General features: G+C 43.0%; 1 protein-coding gene across 8 annotated transcripts in view; it reads right to left on the reverse strand.

Moving 5' to 3' along the window:
* CCDC85A (coiled-coil domain containing 85A) overlaps positions 1-18,644 on the reverse strand; it is an 87,653-nt gene that overhangs the window by 4,202 nt on the left and 64,807 nt on the right. Inside the window, exons 3-5 of one of the 8 annotated variants that reach the window (XM_075413588.1) lie at positions 15,074-15,150; positions 4,861-4,999; positions 1,745-1,833 (exon numbers count right to left, since the gene is read on the reverse strand). The exons of 2 other annotated variants lie outside the window; for them this stretch is intronic. In XM_075413588.1, the coding sequence (XP_075269703.1) occupies positions 1,745-1,833; positions 4,861-4,999; positions 15,074-15,150 (305 nt within the window). Of the gene's footprint in view, positions 1-1,744; positions 1,834-4,860; positions 5,000-15,073; positions 15,151-18,644 lie in introns of those variants that run through there. 5 more of the 8 variants (XM_075413578.1, XM_075413587.1, XM_075413586.1 and 2 more) reach the window with 5 other exon arrangements.

Consider the following 18,644-nt stretch of genomic DNA (forward strand, 5'->3'; position numbering starts at 1 on the left):
CTAGTTCAACAATGACTTGTCACAAGCACCACTAATGCATTTACAAGCACTCAAAAGAAAATGGAATACTTCAGCACTTCTGAATGCATTTTAAATAGTTACAGCAGAGTAAAAAGCCCAGAACCAAAAACTTCACTCAAAACTTCAGCAGAAACCAGATTGAATAAAGGACAGCCATAAGGTTCATGATACAGTCGTGGAAATTAATTTCAAGCTTACTTCCAACACACAGGAGCAAAAGGACGGAGACATCTTCTCCCTGGAAGCCAGTCAGAAACCTGCACCCTAACTGCAGATGAGAGCAGCTACGTCACCTGCCAGCTGTGGTAGCATTTGAGGCCCGTGGTACTTCACATGTACAGCATGAAATACTCGTGGAGATCTCTGGGCTCCCTTGCCCCTCTTGCCCAGCCACCCCACCAACCCCACACAGTATAGGCCACCTTCCCTTTGACTCCCAGCCCAAGTGAGCGTGCTGCAGCCCTGTGAACAAAACTTACCGGTAGAAAAATCATGAAGAACACTCCTCCAGACTTAATCCAGACATTCCTGTGCTTTGAAATTACCTCCATGCTCACTAATACGTGATAAACTACCTCTAAACTCACTGCTACGCATTGCTACATTCTCCTAAAACAAAGCAGGTAAATAAACAGAACGCAAAACCATTCCCAAATACGTTGTTGATGAAGTGGTACCAATATCATATGCACATCCTGAGGAGAGAATTTGCACATCTGTTGTCCTGATAAAATATCAACCTGATCATACAACACCATAAAGTTCATACAGCATGAGCTATACATCCAAATTGCATTTCAGTAGCAATTAAGATTATGCACCAAAATTACAGAGCCCAAAATGAAACTTGTCATCACTCGACTGTTTTCAAAGGCAAAATGGTGCCATGGAAGTGTTTCAAGTAGAACACCCGCAGCGCATTAGGCTGGAGAAAAACAGTGAGCTATAAACTGGAAGAAACTGCAATGAGAATGCAAAAGAAAAGAAACACAATTAGTTCATAACACATCCACTGTACTTCTAAGATGGACTAGATGAATAGCAGAAAAAGTAAAACAAGAAAGGAAATAACCATCTATTTTAGAAGTATAATAATATATCAATAGTCAAATCAGACATAGATCACAAAAGTCAGAAGCAAAGGTAGCATTTCAATGCCAGCGGTGGACCTTTGAATGGCTGGGGAACAAAGAGACAAGGCAGAACACAAGTATATATTTGGGACTTGCAAAAATGAATTGATAATGTCAAATTTAGGACATTAGCATTTTAGAAGTGGCATTACTTACATCACGAGAACTTTTATGGATTACTATTAGATATGTAGTCAGAAACTGCTTTTTTATCCATCAACTGCAAAGGAATAGCGTAGGCAAGAAAATACATAGATGCCATCGTACAGATGGGGAAACTGAGGCTGTCAGATTTCATCATACTTGCCAGACTTTATTCTTATGAAGGATAAATTCAGGTCAGCTGAGTCATACAGTACTTTATCCCAGATACATTGTCACACATATATTTTTCTGATCAATACTAACCAACACGTTAAAATTATAGTGTTCCTACTAAAACAGTAATTGCATTACAGAAAAAGTAATTTACTTAATTTCCATACAGAATCTTCAAGGGCATGCTGTCTGCATTTAAACAAAAAATACTTTGCCTCTTCAGGTGTTCCCAGGCTCAACATGGAACATAACATTAAACACCTTAAACTTACACTGCACATTTCTCCAGCCACAGCTGTTTCTATCTCACTAAGGTAGTGGTAACAGTCTTCAACAGCCTGCTGATTTGTATTTCCCTGAGCTTCCAAGACAAGGGTATGTTTAAAAAAGAAAAAGGGAAATTTCATTTTATAATTTTGCTTTGCAGCCACAAATAAGAGCAGTAGTATATTTAAGCTTTCATGGGTCCTTCCTGAGTATGGGCACACATATATAACTGACCAATTGCATTTAAAGGTAATTAGACTGATTACAGTGCTCTGGATTTCAGGGCAGGAGGGATCACTAAACCTTCTTGTCTGACCTCCTGGGTACCACAGAACACTTACTTTTCTGCAGCAACTCCTATACTTAGCCTCAGGCCTTGTCTTCAATTAAAACACACCTCAATTTAGTTTGTAAATGTCATAGCAGAGTTTCCAGTAGGTGACAGTGAACTCAGAACAGGAAAACCCAATGCAAGTTTCACAGGTAAGCCTGTGCCCTTGGTTATCCAGCCAGTCAGACTAGATAATGATCATCCTTCCACAAACATAAAACCTGGTCTGCAAAGCAAACCTGTGTGGAATATGCATACCTCCATGCACAGGCATGCAGTTTGGGCATATACAACTTGCAAAAAGCCCCAAACACATCCTGCCATACGAGAGAACTACTTATATATCCCTAGTGATACCACTTGCACATAGTGAATAATCCCATAACCACTGGCAGGGTGGGGAAGATCACCAAGTCCCAGGCATGGGGGACACACACACGGCAGTTTCTTCTTTCAACCGCCCTGCATGATGGATCAGGCCATGGAACAGCCTTTACCAGACCAGCTGCGCGGCAAAGCTCTTCTCTCACTTTCACCACTGCCTCCACCAGTGGGAGATTCACAGGCAATTTTTTTTTAAAGTCTCCTTATTACTCAGGAAAAAAACAGCACTATGTTTAGCAATGAGCCTCCTCTGTTTTCTTATGGATCTGTCCCTTTAAAATGCATTCCTGCTCTTTAGATTTCTTGCTCTGCAGAAGGGGATTGCACTAACACTGAGGTTTTGTAACAAAGACAATTTCTTTTTTGCAGGAATTCCAAATTGCCAAATTTGTAAAGAAAAGCAGGCTCCTGATGTTGGCTTGTTCTTCCCCCTGCATACGATTCTGCTCAGTGATGCAAGTGGGAGCTCTGCATTCCCCAGAAAGGCAGGATCAAACCCATATGCTTCGCTGTGGGAAACAGCAGGGTCTCCTCCTGGCTGGGGATGAGGAAGGTTGGGCAGTCTGTTCAGCTGACAGTTCACTTTCCATTTCAAATATAACAGTATCATTTATATCTATTTCTGCCTGCTGCAATACCTCCTAGCAAACTAAAAGCTGAGCTTTCACATCATGTTGAACTAAATCCTGTGTATTTCTTATCAATCCATTTCAGCAACAAAGGAATCAGCCACTGTTCAAATATTTCACTTACAACAACCAGCTATTACAGGTTGTCAAAAGCAGGTTGTTAAATGTTCCATTCAGGGAAGTGTCTTTGCCAATGAGTATTTCAGGAGAACTACAAATGGCTTTTTTTCAATAATTATGCATGATCTCTTGACAATATTACTTGGCATAGCTTAATTTTCTAGGCAGCAGCAGGTGAAATATATGGAAGATGTACATAGGACCTTAAGCACTGCTGAACCAGGCGCTCCTCAGCAGCCAGGAATGGTGGCTCATCATACCTCTCCTGTATGAGGGCAAGACCAGCGGACTCATGGGCAGAGTGCTGCCGATGGGAACATGGTCAGGGTGGCCATTAGAGATGAGACCTGCAATTGTGTGCACGTAGAGAGAGGCTCAAGCACTCTGCTGCTACTTCCCCCGTTTGAAAGCCAGAAAAACAGGCGAGTTGGCTGCGATGAAGCCCTGCACCCACGTTTTATGCTACAGGAAGGGATGTGATTGCTGTAATTTGCGCACAGTTCACTTGCATAAACCTATTTCCTCAGGCTTCACAGAGGAGAAGTCAATGTCACCTAGCCATGTGGAAGATAATCACCCTGGACATAAACTCAAGATGTCCAGGCAAGTCAATAGCACTACTGTTCAGCTCCTGCTGTGCACTGTGCACCTCCACGAAGCTAAAACACAGAGCAAATTGTCTACAAAACTCTCTTCCAGTTGTCCTCTGAAGGAGTGCAAACCTCCACCCTCCAAGTAACCAGTATGTCCCTGCAACATCTGTATAGGTGGGGAATAACACCCACTTAATCAAATGAATATTAAAGCAGTTTAGCTAACAAGTGAAATACAGGAGAGAAGATGTGCACAAAGCTCCAGAAAACAATCACATCAGAGCCAGCATTAGCAGACAGGAACACAGAACCCCTGTTCTCTGCTCAGCTCACCATCAGTTTTAAATCCTCTCCAGAGGAGCATGGACACAGCTGACACCCATGCTGCAGTAAGACTGTGAACTCAGCCACTGCCTGATTCAGATCACCTGATAATCCATTGCATCTTCTAAGAGCTTGCTAAGTTTCATTAATTGCAACAGTATCACTGTTGACATAGGTAAACACTTGCAAGTTTGCCCCTCTGATTGCTTGTGTCAATTGCTGTTTATCAATGCAATGCAGGTCTTTGCATTCCAGCCCTGACTTCAGAGTAAATCACATCTGCTCTCACAGAAGTTTCAGCACTGACCTTGGGATCATGGTGCATGGTCTTCAGCCTAAAGTTCTGCTATTTTTCTTATGAACACACCATATGCATTGGCTTTATCTTTGCATTAAAGTATTTCCCTCTGCATGGGTTACAAGAATCCATTATATTCCACTGGAGAACAAATATGCATCCTAGATGAAGTAGAAAGACTTCCTTATTCAGACAAACACCACTTTCAGCTTCACAGAAAAACTGTACAAGCGTAAGTAATTTGGTGAGCAGCTACAGCTGGCATCACCCCCATTGTGAGGGCCAGATCCCTGGCCTGAGAAACACACAGTCCACAGACGCAATGAGTGACAAACAGAACAACAATCCTGCTCATGACAGTAACATCCCAGTGGTGTCCACAGGAATGTTGCCAGGACATTACAACACATGTTGAGTAACAGACACGACATTTTGCATGGACTGTACCGGAGGAGCATTACCTTCAGAGCATTTACCACTGAGTCAGACTGCTGAGAGGCTGAGCCATGTCCAGTGATGCTAGCTGGCTCGTTTGCAGAGCAGTAACTCCCCTCCGCCCCTCCTGGCATCCTAATGGGGTCCTTCGCAAAAAATTAAAAACTATTTAATAAAGAAAAGGATTGGTAACTAGTTAAAACAGATGTCAATTATTTATTGCTCTTTTTAAAAAGGCTGAGAAGCACTGAAGGCATGTTTTACTCCGAAATCTCCCTCCTTCTGTGCCACCGTAACCAAGATCCACATGAGCCAGCTCAAGTGCTACTTCCGAGTGTCACCCAAACACTCTGGCCCTCAAGGGTGTCTATCTGGAAAATCAGGACATATTAATAAAATTTCTTATGCATGTACGTTGCCTCACGAAAGTGCTGCAAGGTTCAGAGAGATTATTTCAACTCCAGGGGAAGGTTTTGAGAATGTCAAATTTTATCACAATAATTCTGGAGGTTGTTCCTTCAACAAAATTCACATTTTTAAATGTTGCTGCAAGGTCTGCAACACAAGCTCAGCTGCAGCTGACCAGGGAAGGAGCTGGGAGCTCCAGGCTGCCAACTCCTTCTTTGCCTCTGGCTGCTCTGCTGCAAGGGCATGTACCCCTGCTTGCCTGCGAGATGTCAATTTATACCCTATAGTGACAACCTTGGGGGCTTTTTCCTCCCAGTGAACACCTGGAAGGGTTCTTCAGGACACTGCCAAACAAATGCAAGCTACTTCAATTCTTACAGCTCAGTCATCTCAAACTTTGCAGGATGTAAAGCATCATCTGGAGCAACTGCAGTGCCGAGGCAACCTAAGTAAGCAGCCTGCTTTGCAGGAGGGCTAAAAATACCCCTGCTGCACTCATGGACAGCAATGTGATAGCTTTAGCAACAGAGATGGCCTGAGTAGATGCTTCCAAGGTGCTTTCAACCTGACCTGCTCTTCACTGTCATTCTTCATGCAGAATTTTGTTTTTAAAAAAATGAGAACTATAAAGAAGAAAAACATTCCAAAGACTGAGAGAGGAAAAGTTCATTTCTAACAGAGTAAGAAACGCTGTAGGAAACATTAAGAAATAATGTAGCAGTAATTCCTGCTGGAATGTGTGGGAAATGCATTTCTGAACAAAAAATAATGACAGTGGAAAGACCCTCTGATCAGAATCAGTGCCCCGATGTGCACTAATTTGCCCTGCTGAGCAAGCACATAGCACGTTGCAGTCTTTTTCGAGGTGTCTATAATCTAAACAATAGGAAAGATGAAAGTGGGTGTGGGAGAAAAAGGGCACAGAGAGATGACATGAAGCTGAACTTCACAGATCCAGTCTACCTGAAAATGTTTGACAAGTACCTTGGTCCAAAGCAGGTTTATATGCTGTGCATGACTTCGTCAGGATACGCCCAGGCCTTTGTAACCAACACTGCGTGGCTCACAGCAGTGCCCAAGTGGCAAAATGCAGACAGAACCCTCACAGCTACTGAGTGTTAGACTCAATCCCAGCAATCGTCTGCACCCAGACTGCAGGACTGAACCTCGTATGTTAAAAAAAACAACCCTGAAAGCAATTAAAAAAAATGAGAATGCTGCACATGCTAAGCGCATGGAACAGGTACCCTGAGTCTGAATACCAAACCCTATTTGGTGCATGAACTTGTCTTTCAGTGCCGCCCTCCTGCCAAGCAATGGGTGCAGTGCAAACCGCAACAGCGGGCACTGATGGGTCTCACAACTAGGCTGCAATACCAGAACACGCTTAGGGCAGCGTGCAGTGTATCATCCTACAATTCTCCACAGCCATGACTATTATCAATTTGCTGCAATGTATGGAGGGAGATTTAGGACATTTTTCTTTGGGAAGGATTTATAGATCTGTTAGTGACTGGGCAGACTTAATGCTACACTTTGGGAAAGGAAATGAAAGAGGAAGGAAAAGGGATAATAAAGCAGATTGGAGTAATTCTGGTTTAAGATAAATTCCCTCAGTCAGCTTTTGTTTTTTTTACAAGGCACGCTATTGTTTCTTTACTGACTCCTGGGCCAGAACATATTTTTGTCAGTTTTGAATAGTAAAATACAAATACTACTATTAAAAGGCTGGGAAAACTAGTACAGATGGTAAATCTAAAGCCTCCTAAATATGAGAAAATCCAAAAGCCGCGCAAATTGTGCTGCTGTCAGAGCTTAGGCCTTCCTCCAGGCAGCTGTCCTCCACAGCCTCGTCTGTGCCATATGCAGCACATTTCTGTCTCCCTTCACGAGAATGAGAAACCTGTTGTGAACACAGTGCTTTAAGCAGACAGCATTCTCAACACATGTCGGTAGGAGACTGAAAATGCGTATTTCCCCTGCGGACAGCCTTCTGCCTTCTCCCTCTGTCCCTGATAAGACACATAAGCTTTTCTTGAAAAATAAGGCAGGTTTTGCAGCCCTGGAGCCTCATCCTCCACCTCAGGGACTTCTCATCTCAGGTGAGGCCACTCCACAGAGGCAGCACAGTTTCTGCCTTCTTTGAAATAGGCTTATTCCAGCAGATGATGGTGAGGGGACCAGCCTGAACGTGGGTGTCCTGTTCCTCAGCAAGTTCTGTGAGCCTGTAGACACTTCAGCGCTCCTGACTGTATTATGAGTTTCTGAGGCAGTGAAGCAAAACAACAGGAAAAGGCACTTTGCCAAACGGGTGATGTCTGAAAACAAGTTGCCTTAGGAAACTAGGAAAGTTTCAGCCCTATCATCACAGTTTCTGCTTGCAGTGGGGAGCATGGCAATGTTTATCCTTCCACCAAAACTTGACCTGAGTTTCCCTGCACTAAGTCCCTTCTCTGCCACTGCCCAACTCAGATTATAACTGGATCCTGAGCAGGACCTTGAGAATGGCAGGAGAAGTCCTGTTCCCTTCCTCCTCTAGCTCCACACATAACACTTGCATTCAGGCACTCAACGTAGGCATCTCATGTATCCACATGTTTTGGACAGATCTTCTATTATTCAGTGACAAAGCTGAGGAAGTGGTACCAAATCAGGCAGAAGGGAGCAAGTCATGGCTCCATAGTGCTGAAATCATAGAATCATGGAATCATAGAATGCTTTGGGTTGGAAGAGACCTTTAGAGGTCATCTAGCCCAACCCCCCTGCAGTGAGCAGGGATATCTTCAACTAGATCAGGTTGCTCAGAGCCCCGTCCAACCTGGCCTTGAATGCTTCCAGGGATGGCGCCTCCACTACTTCTCTGGGCAATCTGTTCCAGTGTTTCACCACCCTCACTGTAAAAAATTTCTTCCTCATATCTAGTCTAAATCTACCCTCTCTTAGTTTAAAGCCATTGCTCCTTGTCCAGGCTGAACAGCCCCAACTCTCTCAGTCTGTCCTTGTAGGAGAGGTGCTCCAGCCCTCGGATCATCTTTGTGGCCCTTCTCTGGGCCCGCTCCGACAGGTCCATGTCCTTCTTGTGCTGAGGGCTCCGGAGCTGGACACACAACTCCAGGTGAGGTCTCACCAGAGCAGAGGGGCAGAATCACCTCCCTCAACCAACTGGCCATGCTTCTCTTGATGCAGCCCAGGATACGGTTCGCCTGCTGGGCTGCAAGTGCACATTGGTGGCTCATGTCAAGCTTTTCACCCACCAGTACCCCCAGGTCCTTCTTGGCAGGGCTGCTCTCAATCCCCTTATCCCTAGCCTGTATTGATACCAGGGGTGCCCCAACCCAGGTGCAGCACCTTGCACTTTGCCTTGTTGAACCTCATGAGGTTCACACACAGGCCCATTTGTCAAGTTTGTCCAGGTCCCTCCGGGACCAATTCTTGTATTGACTTTAAACATCTTGAGTCAGTTTGAATAAACAGTGTGGCACAACATCAACATCTGAGAAAGAACTGACTTTTTTGCTCATCCTACGCTGCCAATCTTCCCTACTCCCTGCCTAGCCCTTGTGCCTAAGCTACAGCATGGTTTGCACATTGACTCCTCTGAGTCTAATCTATACTCTGCGGATTATACTGCTGCAGAAAGTGTATTATCTGAAGCAGGTAAAACCCACACAATATCCTGTGTACATTTTGCCACAAAGATAAGAGAGTGCAATCACTAGATGTGCAGACCCCTTTTCCGTTGCAAGACTACAAAACATCTAATGCCAACATGCGACTAGTGAATAGAAAGCACAGGAAATCTGACTCAACCTCATAGTGTCACATAACAAAAAATTAGGTGAATGGAAATTAAGCATCTCCCTCACACTGACTGCAAAATGTCAAGGATACTCAAGCCATTGTCCAATCATGCCAGAGGCAAACCCTGCACAGTATCCTGGGCACGGTCAGAATAAAGACCCTTTCGTAGAAATGGATACTCTTTGACAGAGACAACTAATCATGAGCCTTTCTACTTGAGCCAGTAGAAAACAATTTTTTCAATCCATACTGTTGATAAGGACACTCATGAATGAAATCCACTGTAGTGCAAAGCACACTGCATAGCTCAAGTCAGTGGCAGCTCATCTGCCAGCCCCTCCAGAGGAAACACGCCACTTGCTGCCTGACTCGCAACCTCCCCACGGCACACAGAGACAGCTGAGGAGGAAAAAACACGGTCCATCTCTGCCCCAGGGACACTTGCAGTCATCTCACCAAAGCTTCTGAGAGAACACGATTTTCCTGTCCACTGGGCACTGCTCTGTTCACTTCCCATTGGAGACCTGCCTCAGCAAATGCACAAGACCTCTCTCTCCAGACACCTTTTATCCCACAGGCAAGTGGTTTACTGGGAAGTATATCCTTCCTGCTGGGTAAGTACCATGCCAGTTCAATCACTACCTGATTTTCAAAGCTTTTTTCTGATTTCCCCAGCCCTCAATTTCCCCATTAGCTCAAAGAAAACACAGGCTGTGTTTGTCAGCTTGTTTCAAACAGGCAGGAGAAAGTAAAAACAGAAAGCAATAAGCTGCAGTAAGTTGCTCTGCTGGATTAGTAACGCACTAAACAAAATGGCAACAATTTTTTTAGGGAACATTCCTGTCAATTAAAGTACACAGTTTTAAAATGCTGTAGTTATTCACCATAATTCCGCTTCTCGAAGACCTTAGTAGAAACCTCTACTTCTGCACATTACTGCTGAAACCCACATAACCTCATAGCATATTTGCAGCATACTCAGATTTCCGAGTGGCCAAAACCATTGCTGGCTACACACCTTCAGAAACAACCATTTTCAGCAGCCCTTCATAAACTGCTTTTGCTAATGAACCTGTAAGAGAAAAAGGCTCTGGGCTGTAGCACCTCCAAATCTCAAAGGCCACACACACAAAGACCACCACTATCTAAAATCTGGAAGATTCAGTGGAGTTAAAGTAACTCCAGACTTTCAGAAATTATTCAAGAAAAATAATCTGTCCTCTCTCAACTGTAACTCTTTTTGTACACCAAGTTTTTCTTGAATTTGTATCTTTGCAACATCAAGCTCATAAGCTCTTGCCATTCAGCCTGCCACGCCAATCACGATGGAAGCGCTATGCTTAGGACACCCTGAGACAAAGATTCTGGTCAGAACCTTAGCTGTTGTAAACTGAAGTCACTCCATTAATGACCTATTCATTTCACCTGAGGATGAGAGCACATGAAAGAACAGGGTGGGTGGATGCTGCTGATTTACTTTCCGCAAATATTTGATGACATGATTAGGTAACATCGGTTTGTTCAATAGGTTTTAATTATGCTTTGGTTGAAGGATTTCCTATTCTTCTACGTGCTATGGAAAGGAGGAGACAAACATTATTGGACTGTGAGTGACATAGATTTTACCAAAAAAATACTAACCAACCAGTTCCTATCTTCTAATTAGATTTATAACTAAAACCATACCACACAGAGGGAAAATAAAAGACACAGAAATTAGCAAAAAGGTTTTTGAAAGATTTGGAAAAAGGTTGAAATAAAATGTGATAATCTAATGGAAGGGGGAAGAAAGAGGGAAATGGAAAGTGTTTGAAGCGCTTAAAAATAAACTAGTGTGTGCCTAAGGGTCATGCCTGCCATTTCATACTTAAACATACCAGGACTGGAAAAGGCTAGCAAGGATGGAAAACCAAAAAAAAGTGCCTGAAGCAAAAGTGAGAGTGAAAGAGAAACAACAAAAAAACATGGAAAAGGACCAAAAGACTTGTAAAGGAAAGAATGAGGAAACAGAGAAAGAACAGAAGGGCTCTGGTTCAGCCCTGCACCACACCTGCCTCGTGGCTTTGGTGCCGGACGCTGCGGGAGCCAGGAGCTCAGCTCCCCGCATCCAGCCTCCGGCCCCACTGACCCACGCAGTTTGTTCACTCAGGAAGTGGCATCCTGGCAATACTTACTTTCCCCTTCATTAAAAGGTAAAGCTAAATTGCATGGACAAAGAGTGAGAAGTGGAAAATGCCTGACAATTTTCAATCTCTGCCTCTTGCTCCCACGTACCATGAAACAAATAAAAACTGAAGCAATTTAAATTGGATGGCTTGCCAAGAATATCTTTTGCAAATGCATTCACTGTCATTATTAGGACAGACGTCACATTTCCGTAACATTTCAGCTGAGCTTATCAGCCCTGAAATACTACCCCTACGAAAACTCAGGGATATCTTCCGTTAATTGACATGTGGATGCCAGATCCTTATCCATGCATAAGACATGGACAGCAGTTATGGACCACTTCAAGTCTGGGAGGACACTCCTATTTTCAGTTAGCTGAAGTTACTCACTGACATAACAGATCTATCACAGGCCAAGAAGCTGTAACTGGGATCTAAATCCATTTTTTGGTCCCTACATATTTTCTTAATTATTGCCGAGTATCTTCTTTACAATCTGCACAGAAACTATGTTCTGGCTAGAGCACTGGTCATACTAACATTAAAAAAAAAAAGAGACTGTGATAACAGCAAAATTCAATCCACTGTGATGCTACAGTTTCCTGTACATTTTGAGGCAGCAGAAGGCACTGCCAGAGCCTGTGCTGCAGAGGCTCACCTGCCCCAGCCCCACGGGGGAACTACTCTGGCCTGAAATCCATCCAGCAAAACAGAAATGTTCTTGCTCAGATCCTTTTGCCTCTATACACTGCTGTCAGGCACCCTCACCTACACGAGCGTTTGAGAAGCACCAGTGCAAGCTGCACACCCCTTGTCTCGCATGCAGCCGGCACAGTTTGGCATTCTCAACAGAAGACCCAGCTGCATACCATAAATCTTGGAAAGTATCTGATTTCTTGAACAAAAATCCTATTTGTGGCCAGGAACTGAAAGGGTCTGGATCATATCTTGTTACATGCTACCCGAGAGAAGGAAAAAAAGAACAAAAAAAGAACAGCACTCACCAAAACAGCACACCTACAACTCGTCTATGGCTTCTCATAACTCTTAAACCCACCACTTACGCTATACAATTGTGCGGCACAGGAAGAGACACTGACAGACTTAAGTGAATATGGGCATTTTTATACCTTTTCTATTACCTGACCAAACTGAAATATTGACTCCGTGATGGTACTGCATTTCCCCTGACAAAGAAGTCCTTCAGTACATCAGAGCGAACTAAAACTCAGATTCCATTTGAACAGTGATGGCAGCACTTAAAACCATTTTCTCTGGAAACGTTCTTGCCACTAAGTATTAATAACACCTTTACATTAGAGGTCTGTGGGATTTTGAAAAGAAAACTAGTATGTACGTAGGGAGACAAGCAAAGCAAAAGAAATTGGAAAAGAACCACACCTAAGTGATAGATGAAAGGAGTGATTTCTTTGAAGAGGGTGTCAACAAATGTGCCAGTGCATTTTTATGAGTGACACATAAGCAGAAAAGGGGGAAAAGAAAGGATATTGAAAGCAGAGAGAGAAAAAAAAGAAAAGCATGGCAGTAGGAGAGAAAAAAAAGCCTCAGAAAGCAAGGCAAGGGCTCTTCCGTAACAACCTACAAAGGCATCACACTCACAAGTTGTCACCTCTCTCGTACTAAGTGCAGTCCTGCAACTCACAAGCCCTTCCAGTGCTCCAGTGTGCCCTCAATGAGGTGCTACGCAAAAAGCCAAAGGCACACTCTTACTCCAGCACTGGTGAAATTTTACAGCACAAAACTGTAACTGAGTGAGAGCTGTGCCAAAAACCTTCATTGCTTGCGGAGCTCACCATTTATTTTCAGCTGATTTGTCAAAAGCACTTGGTTTGTCTTAATGCCCAACAAACTCCCATTCTTCCCATTAAATGGAATCGAGCCAGTGCCAGGAGCTTATGCATTTCCATTCTGCGCCCTTGTCTTTGTGACGGGGCCTGATCATCGCTGATAGCACATTCAGGGTGTTACAAGAACAACAAACCCCACAAATGAACTCATGCAAATGTAATGCCGAGGTAATTGAATGCAAAGTCAGAATAAGCTTGGTGTCTACATTTCCTCCCTCTCCCCAAAGCAACGACCTTCTTCAGGAGGAAAGGCGAGTAAGATACACCAGGCAACTTGAAACCTTGTCACTCATTATTTCTTATAATAAGGTATCCAGAGATATTAGGAGATTTTTCAGAACTCTACTACAGATCTTTGTGCCAAAAAAAGCAAACACAAGACAAACTCTGACCTGTGTATTTAAAAACAAAAAGCAGTTTGCAGGCTTGCTCACCTAGTTCTTCCCCTTCAAAACCTCACAATCAGCCTAATTTGTTACAATTACTTTTGTAACAGCTATAGGCTTAGGTGCTATCTTCACAAGCACTATTTTCTGGTTTTGGCACTCCATCTGAGATATTTTCAATGAACTCAACATCCACAAGGTGGGTGTTCCAGTCATTGGCAAGATCTGGTAATGCATTTCATGGGTCTCCACCCGAGCGCCCCAAACCCCAGACAAATAAAACATAGAGTCACTTCTAAAGATTCTGCCCACAATGAATGCTCTGCACAATTTATCTCCCAGTCTTGTTCCAGACAAAGACAAACCACAACGGTACTTTTCAAGCAGGTTTGTTAACATTTGCCCTGAACACCATTCTTGACAAGAAAATAATATTCTTTATCACTGAAGATCAATCTTTGTTCTTTCTCTTGAAGACTGAATACACGTTAATGGACAGACATTTAACCATTCTTGCAGCCCTTCTTTCCCAGATCAAAAAATTAGGGTACAGAGAAGTTACATAAATTGCTCAGTCACCTAGACAAGAGCTATAGAGGCCCTTCCAACTGTCATATTATAGGTGAGGAAAAAAACCCCACGCTTTACTTAAGATCTGCCTTAAGAAAGGAAATTGTTAACCTGGGGCTGAGATCTTCTAACTAATCCTGGCTTATACAAATGAATAAATCGGAGCCAGTGGATTTTACTTCTTACTCCATTTCACTGCTATGTTGGATTTTACATTCAAACAACAGTACTATGTTCAATAAAACGGACTCTTCTTCTTCAGACTGATGTCTCCATTTAAACTACTGTTTGATTTAAACAAAACGCAACTTCTTTTTTCTTCCAGTGGGAAACATTATTTGGAGACTTTATCGATTTTCCTAAAGATTACTTAATGAAACATAATAGAAATATGCGCTGTTTTTTATCTGTATATATAAAAAACCACAAGAGTCTTTGATTCATTCTTAACGAACTTCAAAATTTTTCATTCTTAAAACCATATTGGGAGAACCTTCAACTTCATACTTGCTTATTTATTCAACTTAATTTCAGTCTTGCATTTACTATTATCTTCCTCAACATATTAAAAATAACACAAAACAATTATTATTACTTAAAACATTTGCATTTTTAAAGCAAAATATTTTGGCTAACTATAAAAAGTACTTGATATTTCAATAACAAGAAGCTTTTGGAATAAAACAAGAATCTAAAGGGTCAGTTAACTGTGATTTTCAATCTCTAAATTAATTAACTATAAGTAGCGGCTTCCAGTGAATCGTTCTTAGCAAGGTATCAACACCTGCAAAGGAGAAAAATTAATGAAAGCATTGTCATCATCTTAAATAAATACCTCACTCAATCACAAACAAAATGAACAAACATATGTGAGTGCCTTTGATTATCACAATGACCAGCCTGAGTGTTCAATGCAGTAACGTCAAATGACAAGTAGTACTGGCTTTATCTCAAGCACGAAGACTCAAGTGTTGCTGTCTAGCTGCCGGCTACTGTTCCCACCAACAGAAGTCACCCACCTGGGGCAGCATGCGATTTTCCTCCTCCAGCTGTCTTACTCTTGCCTCCAGCTGCCTAACATAGGACAAGGTTGATTCTAAAAATCAAAAAGAAAAGAACTCATATTATCCACAGAGATCTGCTTCTGTTTACTAGTGTCAGAGCCTGTGCCACATTCTGACTTGTACTCACAGCAGATTGTCTCTCTCAAACGTCCATTAAAAATTCAGCTCTGCTGCTCTCAAGGGCAATGCAAATACTAGAACGAATCCAATTCCTTGTTGCTTGCGATTCTAAACTGCTGTGCTTTACGATGGTCCCTTCTCAGACACCAAGTATCTTGCAGAAAGGCAACACAGACTCGAGTTCTTCCAACCCATCCCTTCAGCTCTGTGAGCTTGTACTCTATTTTGGAAATACTCCATAAGAGTAAGGCAGTATCCCACCAAGCAATGACTGAAAATCCCAGAAAGAGAAGACAGTCTTCTGCAGGAAAACAGAGTCAAAAAGGCCCCTCCACCATGGAGGTCTGGTGGTGCACATGTAGCCTCCCCCTGAAAGCCATGATCTCACCTGTGGAGAACACAGCAGCTTGCCAGCATGGAGGCTCAAGCCTCAGCCTCTGCTAAGCAGATGTTGTCATGGCTTGAGCCTGTGCTAGAAACCAGATGTGTGTCCCCAGGGCACTGAGAGAGTTTGGATCCTGGCCTGCCCAGGGCACGTACTCCTCACCCCACACACGCCTGAACAGCACCATGCTCAGACATTCTCTCACAGCGCTGCTTTGATATGCGGTCTTGGTTGAAGAACAAAATCCTGCCCACTCTACTCACAAGTAACCTCACTGACCTTCATAAGATAATTTGGTTAATTATGGAGAATATGAGTCCCTCCTAGTCTGCTCTGTTCCCCAGAACTTTACAGAAGAAGAGTAAATCCATAATCCATCCCTAAAAGCATCTGAGAGCTTTCTTACCATGCATTTCTTGGGTCGCACAGAATTCCTGCTATTAAAGCCCTGTATCTAGGAGAAATACATGACTGAAAAAGTGGCACTCAACTGTAAGAGGAAAGATATTTTCTCAGTCCAGAAACACTTGCTGTGACTCTTGTACCTCCTTGTATAAAGATGGAAGTCTACCAAGTGCTCACTCCTGACTTGATCCACTCAACTTTCTCCAGGATGTCAATTCCAGTAACATATTTGTACTGATACTACCACATAGCTAGTAAAATTATCTCTCCAATGATTAATGGTATGGAATCCATGAGTATTGGGACAGTACTGTCAATTGACACAACCCTGCAAAGCTGCATTAACAACAGAGATATTCACTGGTTAAACTGACAGATGAATTTGTACACCAGTTTCCTAATCACCATGCCAGCCTGCCCATCAAATAAAGGTGATGGGAAATGAGGCGTCACTTACTGCTCCTACAAGACTGCAATAGGCTAAAATATGCCTGCACAGATAGTGCATGGGAATTTACACAGAATCACAGAATGGTACGGGTTGGAAGGGACCTCTGTGGGTCATTTAGTCCAACCCTCCTGCCGAAGCAGGGTCACCTACAGCAGGCTGTAGAGGACCTTGTCCAGGTGGGTCTTGAATATCTCACAGAATCACAGAATGGTAGGGGTTGGAAGGGACCTCTGTAGGTCATCTAATCCAACCCTCCTGCCAAAGCAGGGTCACCTACAGCAGGCTGAACAGGACCATGTCCAGGCGAGTCTTGAACATCTCCAGAGAAGGAGACTCCACAACCTCCCTGGGCAGCCTGTTCCAGTGCTCCGTCACCCTCAGAGGGAAGAAATTCTTCCTCATGTTCAGACGGAACTTCCTATGCTTCAGTTTGTGCCCATTGCCCCTTGTCCTGTCACTGGGCACCACTGAAAAGAGTTTGGCCCCCATCCTCCTGACACCCACCCTGAAGAGATTTGTAAGTATATATTAGGTCCCCTCGCAGCCTTCTCTTCTTCAGGCTGAACAAGCCCAGCTCCCTCAGCCTCTCCTCGTAGGAGAGATGTTCCTGTCCCCTCACCATCCTCGTAGCCCTCCGCTGGACTCTCTCCAGCAGAAGTAATTTGTCAAAAATTATTAATACACAGCAAGCACTGGATTAAAAACAGTATTGTACAACAAAAGGGAAAGAGGTAATCTCAGGTTCTGCACGCTCTGCTGCATAAGGATTTTCATAGCTAGTGATGGGTGTATCTCTGGAGAGTCGCTAAGCTTAGCTCAGATGAGCACTTAGAAGATGAACAGCTTATTCAATTAACTATATACGACAGGGTCCCTCCCATCAAATCAGCTTCCTTCCCAGCAGCAGCACTTTTGGGAGGAGCCACAGAAGCTCCCTCACTATTACAGCCATTAGCATAGGCAATAGCTCCCAGCACTTCTTATCTCTTCTCTCTATTATTTTCTATAGAGCATGGTTTCTGTGAAGCCATGTTTTTGGAGGGACTGAAGTAGGTGCTTTCTTTGGCACTAGCCATTTCTAAATTCATGGGTTTCAAGTCCACTGCTCTGTTACCTTGGGCTCAGACTTGATGCTCAAGTCCACCTTCCCAGCTGTGCCCACCAGCCCACTTCATCCAAGCTCCGTTCTGGATTCTCTTCAACTGTGGCTCTTTTATAATTTCCTGTTTTACCACTTCTTAGCTCTTCATGTGGTGTATAGCTCTTGGCAAAGTTTGTCTCTTAGTTTTACTTCTTCACTTGTATGTTGGGAGTCCAGAGCTGAGATCTCCTCTGCTTCAAATCACATGACTCTGCTGTCAGTTCACAACTTCCCAAAGTCAGTTCATACCAGCTGAGGATTTGGTCTGAAATCTCTGCACATATTAACCCTTCTAAAGTGTGAAACAGTTATTTAAATCTCCTTTTGTAATCTGATTAAAATGGAAAATTAGGTCATCTACCAAAGGCTTCATCGAGCAAATCCTTATTTATGTGAGTCTTCTTGACACATAGACTAGATGCATATATATTTCAGTATCTGTTAATATATTTATGCTGTGATGCTATGAGCTTAGAGGAAAAAATGAGCAGAAAAGCCAGTCAAGGACATAAGAGACAGAGGAATACAAAATACACAAAGTGAAACACTGTCACCAAACAAAAAAAAAAGAATAGTTGCGTCTTAAAAGTATTTATGAGAAGGCCTGTATGATCCATCTATTCTTAACCAGACTGGAGACCAGTAAAGAGCTCTAAATAAAGACCAAAGCTTAGAATGCCATCCAGAAAACAGTTACCTGATACCACTCCCATTGTCATTCCAGGCAAACTTTCACAAGACAATTAGGCAATTTAAAACTGAAGTAGAATGAGCTGATGATAGTAATGCTTCAGCTTCAGTATCCGAGCTGAAAATAAATGTCTCCCAACAGGAATGCGGTACAGAAACTTAGCATCACTTCCATAACATTACTGTTGTCTTATAACAAAGCATTTAACAGAATGCTACTATGTGTCAGGCAACCACTGCTCTGAAACTTAACCTGCACAAACAAGATGATCCCTAAAACCGTAAGTCATAAAACCTTTTTGTGTTTTATCCTTCCCCAAACAGATTTATCTCA

The sequence above is a fragment of the Opisthocomus hoazin genome, chromosome 2 (assembly GCF_030867145.1).
Source record: "Opisthocomus hoazin isolate bOpiHoa1 chromosome 2, bOpiHoa1.hap1, whole genome shotgun sequence".
Classification (NCBI taxonomy): domain Eukaryota; kingdom Metazoa; phylum Chordata; class Aves; order Opisthocomiformes; family Opisthocomidae; genus Opisthocomus; species Opisthocomus hoazin.